We start from the raw sequence: 16,176 nt of genomic DNA on the forward strand, positions 1-16,176 counted from the left end.
GTCATTCATAGTATATTGTAGGATTCTCAAATTCTATTTATTCATAGTATATTGTACAATATACTATGTTTGATTAATTTTAAATAAAAAAATCAAATAATTTTTTATCATACAATATACAATAAATAATTAAAATGTGAGGATCTATAGATCCGAATAGGATTGATTCAAATCCGGTAAGTTGCAGTTAATCAAATGCCCGTGAGTATGAAAGAAGGAATAGACCCGTGGCCAACACAAAGCAATTCTAGTCCAATGGAAAGAATTGACCAGAGGCTATCACCCACGTGGCACCCAGGCAACGACCCTCCACCATCTCTGGAGTCCTTGACCATATATATTTGAAACGTGTCTCTCCCATTTCGTTACCTAGGGTCCTAGAGCACTAACTAGTGAAATCATCCATTAGGATACTGACACGTAGATAGTGCATGATAAACTGTGCACATGATACATGTGATCCGCACCCACACCGTAATCGAAGAGTAAATAGAGTCGGTGGCATAATTGGCCTCCACTGCTTTTGACATCAACAAAAACCCCGAACTTTCTCTCTCTTCCTCCTTCTCTCCCTCTAAAACCCTAGAGAAAGTGAGTTCGCCGGCCGCCACCATGGCCGTTCTCAGCCGCCTCCAAGTAGTTGCATCCCAGATCACGGGCCGGAGCCTCGGGAATATGGAGCGCCGAGCCTACGGATCCGCAGTGGCTCAGCTGCAGTACGACGACGACTATTACTACGACGATCAGGATGAAGAGGAGGAACGGAGGAAGGCGACTCGAAATCGGATGCTGGACTCGGACGGGCGGGTCCCGGGGAGAGGTGTGCAGTGGGTGCTGATCGGAGACAGAGGCGCGAAGAAGCACTTGTACGCCGAGAGGCTCTCGAAGCTTCTGGAAGTTCCGCACATTTCTATGGGATCCCTCGTCCGCCAGGAGCTCAATCCTCGCTCTTCTCTCTACAAGCAGGTTAATTTCATTGTTTTCTTTCTCAATTAAATTTCTTTTGCAAGAATTAGGATTTTCTGGTGTAAAAATATTATTTTTCCCATTTTTTGGGAAGAAATTTGATTTTTTATTTATTTTTTGGTGGTAATTTAGATTGCGAATGCAGTCAATGAAGGGAAGCTTGTTCCGGACGAAGTGATATTTGCATTGTTGTCGAAGAGGTTGGAAGAAGGATACTATCGCGGCGAAAACGGATTCATTCTCGATGGGATTCCTCGAACAAGAACTCAAGCTGTGAGTTTTAACTTCTATGACAAGATCAGAATTTTACTTAATGGTTTGTGATTAGAATTTCGGGAAATTTGCAATGTACGCAAATAGAACTGGTTACAAACTTTTAATTAAGTCTTGAGGGAAACTAAACCGCGGCATGATTTCCAGAGAATTTTTGTAATTTCTGTGGGAAATTTGAATTTGTTTGTTTTGATGGAGATATTGTTGTGCTTGTTACAGGAGATTGTTGACCAAATTGCCGAGATTGATTTAGTGGTGAATTTCAAGTGCTCAAATGAGCACTTGGTGAAGAATGATCTAGGAACCCGAAACTTCTCTGCTTGCCGAGAATATCTTAGCATGGGCAACTCCGTTCGAAATCTGAATCTGCAGTCAAAGGAAGAACTTCTGAAATCTTCACCTGCTGATGCAGAGCAGGTATTGCCATTGTTCTCTGTTTACATCTGTTTGATGATTTCGACCTTGTTCTGTTTTATATGTTAGTTTATTTCCATCGAAAATTGTTAGTTAGGACAAGGAAATCATCGAAAAATGGGTAGTAATCTGTTTCTCTCTTATCTCAGACCAAGTCGCTGGAAGATTACTACAGAAAACAGAACAAACTCATCGATTTTCAGGTCAAAGCTGCGCCCGGAGAAACCTGGCAAGGGCTGTTGGCTGCGTTACATCTTCAGCATATAAACGCTGTCAGTTCTTCCCAGAAGCTCACCGCGTGATTACGCTTCATCTGTGTCTTTTCCGGCTTTCCTTATCGGTTGCATTCCGGGAGTATTAAGTATATATTTAAGATGTGAGAGTTACAGAGTTTGGTTGGAATTCATGAGAGTTGAATGTTCCAACTTAGTTTTGAAATTTTGGTCTTGTAAGTGTTATTTTTGTCACCCGTGGCTTGCAGCATGAGAGCTACAAATTTGTAATGTATTGAGTGAGACATGAAAAATCCCCTTGTATCGGCGTTTTTTCGTCGAAAAGAATAAATTGAACACTTTCTCTACTAGAATTCGATCACGAATAACACTCTTAACCACTTGAATTTCAGCGTTTTTCCGTTATTTTTGTACAGCGACATCAAAGATACAATGTTGTGACCAAAACCGGAGCACGGATTTACAAACTCCATTGAGGAACAGAAACAAATTATTCATCTGTGTATACTTGTGAATCGTGGACATATTTCTATATATTACAGCTACTCGCTGTTCGTCCAAACTTCCCGGAGGAGTTCATATCTAACAGCAGTTTGATTGCCATTTCCCTTTGATACCCAGCTGGGCTTCGTTGCAACAGGCGAAGACCGGGAAGAATCGATGAAGATTGAGGCCAAGGGTGAGTTCAGTTCATCAAGCTCATCATCACTGGTGTATGATTTTCTGAGCACCGAAGACCCACTTCTTCTCAGCTGTGATTGGCCTCTAACCTCTCCGATAATACTCGCAACGGAAGCTGTTGAGGGTGGCAAATAGACTGTACCAGCTCCGGTGTAGGGGACGTTTGTGACAGTGTCCTCCCCAGCCTCAAGAGCGTCCTATTTTACAACAAAAGAGACCAAAATTGGTTTTGATTTAATAGAGACTGCTTGCTTCTTATGATTGTAACTACAAAATACAAATTCACCAGAAACATGCAGCTCCTCTAAAGAAATTATTTTGAAATGGATGATTACCTCAGATTCCAGGGCTTGAAGCACTACGCCTGGAATTGGGTCGGTGTAAAATTCATCCGGGACAAAAGTGTCGAGAATCCTCTTGATCAGTGGTGCAGAAAATGCAGGGCATACCTTCAAAACAAAATCCAAGCACAATGAATAAGAACTGAAAAATGCTCAGAGAGTCTGATTGAAAGATCTGAGAATTGTGCTGAACCTCTTTTCTGATGGATTTACTTAAGAGCAAGTCCTTCGGGAGCATCATGAGATCACTCAATGCGTTAAGGAGATGGAAAGACTTGAACGATTTATCTTGTCTCTTGTCATTGTCATCATCGTCATTGACATCTTCAAGTGAGTCATCATCGTCCATACCAAATAGGTCAGTTAGCCATCTTGACCAGTTCCCAATCTGATCACCATGACCATAAATGGAGAAAAAAAGAAGTTAGTATTCCTTACATATAACATAAGAGAGATGCAAATTTGACTAGGTACACTCAGAATAATGAGACTCAGGGATTATGAAGTACAGGATGCGAATTTGATGGAACTCGGAAGTGTTTTGTTCTATATGGCTTTCAGTCCAATGCACATAACTATCTGATTTGAATCAAAGATTTAGTGCACACGTATATACTTTTGCCTAGAGAGATTCATGAATAAGGCTTACCGCACTCTTCAGTTGTGCACCAGCCCCAAAACTTGATTTCCCAGCTGGAATTGGAAGAACCTTCAAATCACTAATGGGATCGGACACCGGATCAGTTGGGATCTCATCAGAAGATTCACGAAGAATAGCATTGAACATTGCCACATCTAGTCTAGCAACAGATTGTTCCATTACCTAAACACATGACAGTGGCAGAGATATCATGCAATTACAATGCCAAATTTAAAAGAGAGAAATTTGCATCGATCAATAACATATGAAACAGCAGATGGCACTTTACTGCAGTGGCGGAAAGCAATCATGCCTATGCACCCTGGTGCGGGTTCAATCCCCACCGAGCCCCCTCCCCTCTAACAACTAACAATTTAACACACTAACACTACCGTTTGTTAAAAAAAACATATGAAACAAAATCATCCTGCGAGATTGCTATTCACAAGATTCAGATATCTTCGAAGAAAAAAAAGATATTTATTAATATCAATACGTAATGATGGAAATATCTGTGATATATGGATATACCAATCTCGCCAACAAAGGCAAGCAGCCACACTCATGTCCCTCAGCTCGTACTGGACAGAGTCTTTCACAAGCATCCCTGAAAGCCTTCTTCCAAAGGTCTAATGAAAAGTTAATTCGCTCTTGATCAATTGAACTAGATGTCCTTTTATACTTTTTCCTCGACCCAGAATCGGCACCTTCACTATTTGCCTTCACAGCGACAGACTGCATATGGGGAGTCAAAGTCTGAAAATATAACAGTGAAAGAATCAGACACAAGACCTCATGAAATTCATTCGATAAGATAGTTTTGAAATTCTAGATTTGAAGAAAATTCAATGCGGAAATACAGAGGAAAAGAGTTATTCTATGACCTGCCACCAGATAGATTCAACTATCCGTGAAAAGATCCACGATTCAATCTTCTCCAGTGTAGACATAAAGGTTTGCGGGTTCTCACAGTCACCAAAACTTCCATTCAAGAGCTTCATTCCTTCTTTCTTCCCAGAAGATGGAGCCTTCCATTTAATTGAAGACGGTACATTATTTTTTACTTTTCCAGCACCATTCCTGTCAATAGAAGGCCCTGCCAACATAGGTAATTTTGATTCACCAGCAACCTGGCTTACTATTGTTCTCAACACGATAGAATTTGACAGCCAGTATGTTAGTCTGCAATCAGAGAGAGAAGGAAAATGAACAAGTGCATCAAACAAACATGAAAACTTAATTCATGTAATTCATATATGCAGTTCTTCTTTGGATCTTCATGCAGTACCCTGATTTTCAAATACCAAAGTTCCACCAATTTGTTAAAAGTTCACACTTAACGATTGAAATCTAACGAGCTCTGGAAACTTTTGCTTCAAGGGATCAATCTCAAAGGCAACATGACTGTAAATAAGACAAAGAAAATGCAGAAAATAAGCACCTCTAGAACGTACCTTGGGACATCATTCCCACACGCTTTTGCAACCAAAACTAGTCCTGAGACAATACTTTTAGCTGCACTGGCCCTCCTAAAACGGGAACTTTCTTTGCAAGCATGAAGATACAGCCTAGAAAGGCGCCGAGCTGGAGCATGGACCTTACTCATGGAACTTCCATGCTCAGCAACTACTGAATAAAGGGCAGCCTCAACAGCCGCAGCTTCTCTCAATTCTCCCTCAAGCAACTTAATTCTGTTTTCCATCTGATGGATTTTGCTTTCTAAGATCACACTTCTTGAATCCCTAGGATATACTTTAGCATCTTTTCTTACAATACCTGCACCATTCTGTGCTTCTCCCTGAATACCAGTTAATGCATTCTTAGCCGAGTCAATCGGTGACCTAACAGACTTAACATGCTTCATATTTTCCTTCGTGCCGATAGGAATTTCCTTTCCATTAGCCTCATGCGCAATGGATGATTCACTTTCCCAAGAATGCTTTTCCTCATTAAAACTTTGTCTTCCATCTCCATTTTCTTCTTGTTGCTTTCTTTCGTTGTCCTCAGTAGAACTATCATCACTAACTGCAGCCTCCAGGCAACCCCTGCCATCAACAACCTTATCATTAACATCGTGAGCTAAGTGATCATGGCCATTGCTTCCCATGCTGGCCTTTCCATTAAAAGATGCTGATGGAGAAGCCTCTGCACCAACAGTTTTTAGGATTCTTGAAATTGAGCTGGGAGAGTTGGCTACTGAAGCATTACCATTTACTGGGCTTCCAGGGTCAGAAGATAGGTCGATTGATGATGAGCATGATGAACTTCCCTTCATATTTTCATGTAGTGCATTCTGAGCCGTTAAATTTGGTTTTTCGAGTCCTAGTTTTGAGTGTAAGGCCTGTTTCTCGTTATCACCTTCAGTGCTATGAAGCCCCGTCTCTTGTCCCATCTGCAATCCAATGCGGAATTGTTAAATGACATATTAGTATATTATCATTTTAGCGGTCACAGTGACAACTTTCCATCCAAAACAGAAAAAATAAAAACTAGGTGAATCATTACCTCTTGTTTTCGAGGATACATAGTGCGATTTGTTTCTAAAGTGGAAGATATTGTTTGAGACGAGTGCGAGGAAACATCATCATCAGTGAAAGAGGCAACTTCCACTTCCTCAACATATTCCTCATTCATCAAGGCCGAAACAGATTCACTGCCAGCATTGTCCAGTGATACTCCTCTCGACAAGCTACCCCTAGATGAGGAGCTAGTGCGGCCCTTCACAACAGGCTGAATCTTGATATACAAAACTGGTTGATCAGTGTTCCTATAGTTCCTCTTACTGTTCATTGGAGCGGTAACGCTTATGGTCTCCTTCACGATACCATGATCTGCTAAATCTATAATGGCAGTGGCCAACAACTGGCCTTTAGGGTTGTCCCTCCGAGGCTCATACAAATGTAACTCTAACAAATTCTTTTGAAATGTATCACTACCACCACCACCTTTAACTGACATATCTCTTAGCAGAGTCACCGGTAACCTGAAAGACTGATTGAATTCAATTTTTCCCTCACCAACAACGGACCCAATTGAGGGGACAACAGGGCTGGTGGTCCCCGAATTGCGGTCGCCATTTTCCCACTGAATCAACACAGTACGAAGTGATCTGAGCGACTGTGATGGGGGCCAAGGCTTAATATCCTGAATATGAATGTGATAATCAATTTGAACCGTGCTGCCCCGACGGCTCTTGGCTTTTACTCCTAGACCCATTGTTGCAGAAACACACAGCAGACTTTTCTCCAATGTGTTCAAGAATTCACATTCACAAAGCTTTATACTCCACACACTTGAGATACAAACAAAACCAGAAAATCATTTCAATCAGCAACAAAATTACGAGTTTAGCATTCCTAAATGTCAAAAATATGAATAAAACTGTTACATCTGATGGAAAACAAACTCATTGAAGATCAAACGCCAACACTAGAAAGATTAAAGAACATTAATTTTTAATGAAAAAAGTGACTGAAATTGGCAAAAAAGAGCTCAAAAATCACAAACTGAGCTCACCAACCACAACAATAAGCATCATTAGGAAAAATAATAACAATAATGCATAAATATATTTCACAAAAAATGGCAATAAATTAGGAATTAAGGTTAGAAAAATATTTCATTCGTCACCAAAAAGGTAATAAAAAAGGGCGACCCAAGCCAACAGTGCTCCTCACATAGCGAGGGTTGGAGGAAACGTCTATCGTCCAAGGCATTACACTTACTTTACAAAGAGACTGTTTCCACAACTAGAACGGATGACCAAAAAGGTAATGCTTGATGGAAGCCAAACTCATTGAATATCGAACGCCGCCGACACTCAAAAGATGGAAATTAATAATTTTTTTAAGAAAAATGCGACTCTAATTAGCACAAAAACAGCTCAAAAATCACAAACTGAGCTCAGCTACTGAATTATTTCCTAAATTTGCTTCTTAAGCATCCGATCCACTTACTCCAAATTCACGCAAGCTCAAAGCAAACAGATTTATCACAATGTACGCCATCAAATTAAACAAAAAGCAATAAAAATTGCAGATTATCAGAAGCAAATGAAAAATTAATTAAAAAATTAGATGAATAATTAAGAAAAATAAAGATCATTTACCAGTAAATTTAATTCAGTGGCCAAAAATTGGAGAAATGCGTGGGAGCGAGACGAGAGAGACGAATCGTTCTACGGACGGTGGTGAGAGTGAGTGTGCAGCTGATTACGAATTTAAAATAGTGCGGATGTTGAAAAAGGTGAAGCTGACAGCAGCGATTTGGGAATTTCCAAAAAAATTAAATAAAATAATATATTTTTATGGATAAATTGAGGTTTTGAAATTAATCCTTTAAACTATTTTTTTTAGTAAATTAATCCCCTGAACTATTTAAAATTAGTCAATTAACCCATTGTGGTTAGATTGCGAAATCAGATCTGTCAAATTCAAGGGTAAATAAGTCATTTTATAATTAATTGTTAGTTGTCAGATATAACCACCAATAAAATTTTGACACATGACATAATTAAAAAATATATAGCATAATGAGAAAACATATAAAACCAAACGTTTACATAACGGACTATCTCACATTATCATTACACATTATTTTGTTTTCACATGTTATAATTACATTGTTGATTATAGTTGACAAGTAAGAATTGCTGAAGGAATGACTAATTTTCCTTTGAATTTCCAAAATAGTGGATTGAATTTACCGATAAGGAGTCAATTAACTTATTTTAAATAATTCAAGGGATTAATCTACCAAGAAAATAGTTCAGAAAATCAATTTCAACTAAAATAATTGTTCACAGTTTATCTTATTTTTATAAGCCCGAGAAAATTTATTATTTCTGTCCAAAGAGGTGATGAAACGACGTCGTGCTGGCGGGGATGTGGTTCGGTGTCTGGACGGTCGTTGTCGTTTCAACGTTGGCTGATTGCGACGGCGCTGCTGAAATGCTCCTCTCACCTAATAAATTACAACTCGTCGTTGGAACTCGGAGAGCGTGTGCAACCGTCGCGCGGAAAGAAAGTTTGACTTGGGCGCTGACTCAGTTGGATCCGAGCTTGAAATGCATGCGAAGACTTTTGTCGTGGTGATGCCCGCGCTTTTGTTGCTTGGCTGGCTTGTACTCGCCGACACACTACTGTTGCCATCGGATACTTATCGGTCAAGTCGTCAAAACACAACCCGCGAGATAATGGACCCCGCGCTCCCATCAGAATAGCCGTTACATTTTTTGTTTGGGCCACGGACCACCGAATTTGAGAGTAAGAATTAAAATTGTGTGTGCATGACGTTTGTTCTTTAAAAAATAAGTGTATATTGATATGTTATTTTTAGAATAATGATATTGACATACTATTGATGGTGAATTGATTGTCTGGATTGGAAGTGGAGGATGAATTAGAGATTGGCATGGTAACTAGCTCATTGGTCTTGTTGCTAGAAAAAGGAGTTTGGAAAGTTCTCTGTGCTGATTTTTGGGTTTTGTTTTATGGGTTGAAAATAACTAAAGCTAGAAACTTCTTATGTGGAGGTTGATTCTGCTTTAGTGGTCTCTCTCTTTTATAGTTCTCCTAGCCTTAATCATCATCTCTATGGTCTTGTCTTGGATTGCAGAAGTTTGATAAAAAAAAAATTGGAGTTGCGATTTATAACATGTTCATAGCGAGCGTAATTTTACAACTGACAGATCAGCCAAACTGCCTACGCAAATAAGTGATCATCTGTACGTAAGTATCATAAAACTGGAGCTGGAATTGGACCCTTTACCTGTCTGTCTGTCATCAAACTACCTACTTCCTCTGGTAATGGAATCAAGTTTGTATGTGCTTAAAATGTAAGCATATTATGCTACAAGGCATATTAATATATAGTATCTAGAGAAGGAGGAGGAGCTAAGTTAGGAGTAGGTTGAAATGTCCACTTTTACCAAGAACACATTGTCCACTTCAAGGTAGTCAAATTTTATAATTAAGGTTGGGGAAGACAACCAACCTTTGGTTGGATTCTCATATTTAATATTCTAATAATCTCATAATGATTTTTCATAAAGTTTGATATGATTTAGAGTAAGATAATGATTCGAAGCAGACCTGACAAAAGAGTCGTGGTTGTCGTGTTCATATCGTTTTCATGTCGTACTTGTTATCTTAAGAGGGCGAATCGTGTTAAACTCAATTTCTTAACGACTCTTAACATGTGACCCAATGACGACCCAATTCGTTAATGGGTCGTGTCAGGTTAACGGGTCATGCAAGAATTTACCATGTTTAATGTCTAGATATGACAAACAATATCTTATCGGGTTTTTAGCAAATAACTCGATAACGACCAGACGTGTTAAAGGGTTGACCCGAAATTTATTATTTCATTGTTCGTATCAGGTTAACGTGTCGTGCAATAAATTGCCAGGCCTAAGCCCAAGCATTGTCTACCACCAATATCACAGTTATTATTCCAACTTAACCACCTATTACTAGGTGATGAGTTTTATCAGAAAATGCATCGGTGATATTAGGAGTGTAAACTCTCGTAAATTATATATTATTTTGTCAATTTTTTTTTTGTCAAAATATTACTTTGTCATTTGACTCATATAAGATCATATTCTCAAACAGATATAACCCTCTTTTTTTCTTTTCATGCATACTTCTCTTTATGTCTAATTTTTTTTATTAAATAAAGTCAGACGAGAATCGAATTTGTTAAACAACAATGTGAATGAAAATTAAATTCAAATTCTTTATTATTATTATTATTATTATTATTTTGAATCGAATTCTTTATCTTCCTTATCTTATTTTGTAAGTATCCCACACCACATTACCTCTTCACACAGTTCTGCAGATTTCTTTTGAAATAAGAAAGCAAAGCACGTGAGCGGAGAAATTGTTCACCTGTCCTTGTAACGTGAGAACCACCATTGTTTTTTTTTTTTTAATTTTGTTTAATTCCCCACCTTGATTAACTTAATCATACAATTAACAATCACCTTTCTTTAGTAATTAGCGTGCATCTATGATTACCATATTAATATATACTGACTCCTTTTTTTTCCTTAATACAAGCAATGTTCGGGGACCGAGAAGATAACAAGATGACCTCGTGTTTAGTTGTGGGTGTTCGTAACTAATTGAGTTACAAATCTGTTTGTTTTTATAAACTGACTTTAACCCATGTCACTAGGATTGGCAAATGGATTGTGTTTGTCGTTATTGTTTCATATCTGTTATCTTAATGGGTTGTGTCGTGTCAAATTTGTTATTATAACGAGTTCTTAACTTGTGATCCGATATTGACCCAAACGGTTCATTATTTTCATGTCAGATTAACGAGTCATGTAAGAAATTGGCATGACTAATGACTAGATCTGACCAAATATATCTTATTAAAAATATATTTTATCAGGTTCTTAACAAATAATTCTATAACAACTTGACTCATAAATGAATTCTTAATGAGTAACCCGATAACGACCCGATTCATTAGCAAGTTGCCTTGAAACTTATTTTATTTTCGTATCATTTTCGTGTTGCTTTAATAAGTCGTGAAAAAATTGCAAGCTTACATATCACCCCAAGGACCAGAGCCCCATACTCTGGAATATCAAACTTCACGACTCACTATTATTTCTACTAATGAAAAGCCCAAACCTAGCAATCAACAACCTTTACATTTTCACACGGCTACGCAGCCAACAGTGAAGAAACGCAGCCCAAATGCAGGCCTACTACCTAGTTTATCTTTACAATCCCGCCTCTTGGAGAAATTTCTCAATGTGACCGTCATACTGCCATATGTTAACGTGATCTCGCTTCTCAGCTGTCGCATAGGCTGTAAGGTCACAACTGACTAGGAGGAGTCTTACGACGTAGAATCGGATTTCTGATCACTATCAGCAGTGGCTTGCACTTGAGCTGCATACTGCAAGTTCCAAAGAACATCCTCGAACGAGGGACGAGCTGCCACTTCTGGAGATATGCATTTTTTTGTTATGGATACCACGATCGATAAAGACTCTTGCGAGCAAGTCGTCAACACAATCGGGTCCACAATTCTTCTTCGACCATCTTGGCTGCCAAACGATGCCTGCATTTTCGGTTCATCACAACACACATCAAAATTACAGTTCCACATGAAACATTTCGAATGTTATTCTACAAAAATCGAAACTTTACTTTGGCGTACCATTTCATTTAGCAGAAATGTTTCCCCTTTTCCGCTCACGATAGGCCCAACCAGTGATTCGAGTAGGATAAATCCGAAGTTGTAAACATCACCCTCCATATTTGTTTTATTCCTGCAAAAAGGAACAACAAAACTAACTATTATACTCAACTTTTGAATTGTTAAAACTGCAGTAATCTGCTGGAAAGCTACTTTGTAGACAATAGGTTACATTCTTACCACGATTTTGTTTTCGGGCCTTCTCCCTTTGCCTGCAGAAGAAATAGAACGGCATCAGAATAACTTGGAACTGTACTTACGAATGCAAAGTCGAAAAGTAAAATGAGTGAAGAAACATGCCACGAGTTTTTCACTTTCATCTGTGATGATGGACATTCCATAGTCACTCAACTTTGCGATCCGATGCTCATCAAGCAATATATTGTTTGTTTTCAGTCGGTTGTTGAAGCAACCTGGAATAACCCCGGTGTGAAGAAAGTCCACGGCCTTCGCAACTCCCATGAGAATTGCCAATCTATCAGACCACTTGAGAACCTTCTCCGGATAGTTTTCTACACATATGCGCACAGCTTGGTTAGAATTTGAGAGAATTCCATACAAACCCTATGATAAACTTTAAAAATACGCTTCCATGCACACATGCAAATACTGACCTGACAGATAGGTACGGTAGTTCCCACCAGAGACAAATTCATTCACAAGGAAGATTCTGTTGCCACTGGAATCATCGTGTCCACCAGTGTCGATGCAATAACCCAATAGGCCAGCCAAGTGTGGATGATGAAGCTTGGAGAGCAAATCCAGCCGAACTTTAAGGTTTTGAATTGAATATTTCTTCAATATAGTGAGAGATCGGATTGCAACATAGGTCCCATTTTCCAACCTTCCCTTGTAAAGCTGAAAGCAAAAGAATGAAAATAACAGGTCAAAATCAAGAATCCGGAGAGCTTAAGGGTGCGTTTGGTACGTGGGACGGGACGGGACGGAACGGGACGAGGCGTTCCGTCCCGCGTTTGGTACGCCAAAAATGGGTGGAACGGGCTGTTCCACGGGACAGATTTTGGGTGTTTTTGCGTCCCACCTCCCCCCTGGAACGGGTTTGTTCCACGTCTGTGGAACACAATGTTTTACCATTTTAAGACAAATATACCCCATGTCTTTTTCAAAAATTACACCTTCGTTCCGTCCCGTCCCGTCTGCGTACCAAACGCACCTAAGTGATCACTAAATAATTCCAAGCCCATTAAACTCCTATCCCGGTTACTACTCATAGTTTTGAGCTTGATAGTTAAAAAATTGGATGTTTCAAGCAAACTATTATATCTACAGCATTTCTAAACCAGAAGGGTACCTTTCCCATGGAGCCTTCACCCATAAACATAGATGAATCGAAGTTGTCTGTTGCTTCCTTCAACTGTTCAAGCGAAAATATACGACTCGCTGGGGCACCGTGTGTGTCTAACTTCGCTGCTTGAGATATGAATCCTACAAAGGGTACAATACAAATGTTACCATCTTAAGTTTCGTAGCTACTCAAACATGATTGTTGTCTGTATTCATAGATTTCAGAGCAGAAATTTGATATGCATTATTCGTTATGAAATGTCATGCCTTGTGTTTGGGGCAACAGAAATAATAACAAAGTATAGCCTGATTGGTTATAACTTACTTGCGTTTGCGACGAGTTCAGAGCAATAACCATTTGGTGAATTATCTGGCACGGCCTTTGCAAATATGTTGTGCTCAACCGTCCTTCTAGAACGGTATCTTCGACAAAAGAAAAGAACCCCAAATACCAAAAGTAGTAAAACAAGAACAGCTCCAGCGATAACAGCAACTAGCACGACGGTTCCTCTTCCTCTAGATTGTTTGCTCCTTGCAAGAGCTTCTCTGCAGTATGAAACCTGATGCTGGTGTCGAGAATCAACCGACAGACAATTTCCGTTCAGTTGAACAACTCTCTCATCTGAAGGACTGCCTAGGCAAGACGGAAGATCACCTATGAACTTGTTATTAGAAATATCAACAAACCCAAGTTTTCCACCACAATTTAGCTTGTCTGGGAATGCTCCGCTCAGCGTATTGGATGCTAAATTCAGATAACTGATGTTTGACAAAGAGAACAAAGCAGAGGGCGGTGCTCCGGTAAGATAATTGAATGAGAGATCAAGGTGCTGAAGCTGACCCAAATCACCAAATTGTGCAGGAATCTTTCCGGAGAATGAGTTCTTGCTAAGAAGAGCTGTAACCAACGCTTTTGGCATCCTTGGTAGTTCGGAATCTAATTGATTTTCTCTCAAGTCCAAGACATGCAGGCTGCTTAAAGTAGCCATATCAGGTAACTTTCCAGAGAGCTCATTGTGAGACAAAGCAATGACAGTGAGTGTCTTGATTCTGCATAACGAAGAAGGAAACTTGCCCTTCAAACGATTGTTCTTTAAGCTCAAAACAGTGAGATTCGACAACGAGTCCAACCACTCAGGGACAGTTTCATTGAAATAATTGCTCTCCAGTGTTAGGGTCTGAAGTTTCACAATTCTGGATATTTTCGCCGGAATGGAACCAAACATGAAATTTGAGCTCAAGTCCAAGACTTCAAGCGAAGATAACCGATGAATCTTATCAGGAAGCGGACCCCAAAGCCCCAAAGACACTAAGCTAAGAACCCTCAAACTAGGCAACCTTGACAATGTGGTGAAAAAAGAATCAATCTCAAAATTCTCAGACAGTGTCTGGTTGGGAATTGCAAATCCATTGAAACCACTCACATTAACAAGCTTATAATCTCCCATAATTTTGAGCTCAGTGACTGAATTGCCCTGGCATGAAATGCTCACATGAGCAGTGGAAGACAGGTTACAGAGGTCTCCACTGTAATTTCCCCAAATTTCTAATGAGGGAGGGTACTCTAAATGCTTCCTCAACTGCAACAACACCTGGCTCTGAGAGGTTTGCAATTCATGGGTTCTTGGAAGGAACAAAACCCATGACACAATTACTGAAACTAACAAGTAAAAATATCTCATTGCGGTAAAAATTCTTACAGCTCGACTCCTAAATTCTAAGCTTTCTGTTACTCTCAAAGTTTCATGAAAGTTCCTCAGTGCCCAAAATTCTGTGATCCCTCCATGCAAATTTCACTCGGCAAGTTTCCTTTTTCCTGGATAATGTTGAATGATTGAACAAGTTGGTTAAAAAGTTAAAAACCCATGTGAAAAACAAGGATTAAGCATTCAAAGGAAGCATCTTTAAGAAATTTTCCGGAAAAAAACAGAGAAAAAAGCACAACCCAGAAGAAAAAATGGGGAGAGAAATAAAATGCAGATAAGGTAGGAGGAAGAAGAGACAAACCTTGAGAGTTGGAAGTACCAAAAACACCATTAAAGAGCAGCTCCCACAGTGATGTTCTTGGTCAGTGAATGTTTGTGTAGAGAAGAAATGGTGGAATGGTAGTTGGAGAAGACCGTACAGGACAGCGTCGAAGCATTTACTTCTGGTTGTTCTGTGAGAGTAGAAACTGACAAACCGCCATTAATGGGGCCGATTTTTGTCTGAGGGACAGAAATGCAAGTGGAAAGGCAAAGGCTCGAAGGTTGAGGAAAAATGGCACCAAATCCGTAAATTAATAGAAAAACTTTGGGTTCTTTTAATTATTGGTGTCCTGGAAAATGCAGTTCGTTGATTCTCGTGAACTGCCTAACATTCCGCTGGTAATTGCAGTAGCGGCACCACATGGTTTTTCCCTCTCTCGGTGGTGCCATACTGCCATTTTATAGGTGCTTGATATGACCAAACTGTCCTTGCTTATTGTGACAGTATATCAAGTCAATGTAAATTTCATTATGTCTCTCGGTGTATGATACTCACCGTATAAATGAAATGTTTCATTTAAAGAAAAAGTGAATGAAACATTAAATATGCGGCTTAGCATCCATTATAAGTATACTATACATTGGGCAAACTAGACAATCCCATTAAGCTAATTAAACAATAATGGTGTGTTACGGTATATCAAACTAATCACGTAACGTTATATGTCTAAACGAGTTTAAATGGGCAATTTAGTAAGAAAAATAACAGTAAGTACGTGGAAAGGTCACAGGTTCTGAAATTGAGAGTTAAAGTTAAAGTGGAGCATTTAGTGTAAAAAGTAAGGAGGGAAGTGGTAGGGCAATCGGACCGTTGGAGCAAGTTGCACAGCCACAGCCACAGCACGGACTGGGATCACCTCCGGAGCAAACTGAGCAAAGCATCTCATCCTTCCATTTTTGATCACGTGGTCAGAAATAAATTTAAATATTAAAAATTCTCACGCAAAACAAGGTAAGATGAAAAAGGAAGGATGGGATGTTTTGCTCGATTGCTCCGGAGGCTGAGATCCGGAGGTGATCCCAGTCCCACCAGCACGTGCTCTGCAAAGCTGTACACTTTTAGAATCCCA

The 16,176-nt window shown here is 39.4% G+C and overlaps 3 protein-coding genes across 3 annotated transcripts; 1 reads left to right on the plus strand and 2 right to left on the minus strand.

Annotated features, from left to right (window-relative positions):
* The first annotated feature begins 465 nt into the window (after positions 1 to 465).
* LOC103404205 (probable adenylate kinase 7, mitochondrial) lies at positions 466 to 2,239 on the plus strand. Its single transcript, XM_008343093.4, has 4 exons — positions 466 to 966; positions 1,099 to 1,239; positions 1,459 to 1,656; positions 1,803 to 2,239. The coding sequence occupies exons 1-4, from the start codon at positions 613 to 615 to the stop codon at positions 1,953 to 1,955; spliced, it is 846 nt and encodes a 281-aa protein (XP_008341315.3). The 5' UTR covers positions 466 to 612; the 3' UTR covers positions 1,956 to 2,239.
* Positions 2,240 to 7,831, minus strand: LOC103404206 (uncharacterized). Its single transcript, XM_008343094.4, has 9 exons — positions 7,657 to 7,831; positions 6,054 to 6,840; positions 5,003 to 5,940; positions 4,433 to 4,730; positions 4,080 to 4,304; positions 3,558 to 3,731; positions 3,102 to 3,296; positions 2,903 to 3,016; positions 2,240 to 2,764 (listed from the first exon to the last, which is right to left on the minus strand). Exons 2-9 carry the CDS (start codon positions 6,762 to 6,764, stop codon positions 2,429 to 2,431), a joined length of 2,991 nt encoding a protein of 996 aa, XP_008341316.3. The 5' UTR covers positions 6,765 to 6,840; positions 7,657 to 7,831; the 3' UTR covers positions 2,240 to 2,428.
* Positions 7,832 to 11,040: 3,209 nt separating this feature from the next.
* LOC103404204 (probable inactive leucine-rich repeat receptor-like protein kinase At3g03770) lies at positions 11,041 to 15,465 on the minus strand. The gene is made up of 8 exons (XM_008343092.4): positions 15,087 to 15,465; positions 13,405 to 14,895; positions 13,087 to 13,220; positions 12,389 to 12,632; positions 12,075 to 12,286; positions 11,955 to 11,986; positions 11,736 to 11,847; positions 11,041 to 11,636 (listed from the first exon to the last, which is right to left on the minus strand). The coding sequence occupies exons 2-8, from the start codon at positions 14,759 to 14,761 to the stop codon at positions 11,412 to 11,414; spliced, it is 2,316 nt and encodes a 771-aa protein (XP_008341314.3). The 5' UTR covers positions 14,762 to 14,895; positions 15,087 to 15,465; the 3' UTR covers positions 11,041 to 11,411.
* Between the last annotated feature and the right edge of the window lie 711 nt (positions 15,466 to 16,176).

Source organism: Malus domestica, chromosome 17 (genome assembly GCF_042453785.1).
Source record: "Malus domestica chromosome 17, GDT2T_hap1".
Lineage (NCBI taxonomy): Eukaryota > Viridiplantae > Streptophyta > Magnoliopsida > Rosales > Rosaceae > Malus > Malus domestica.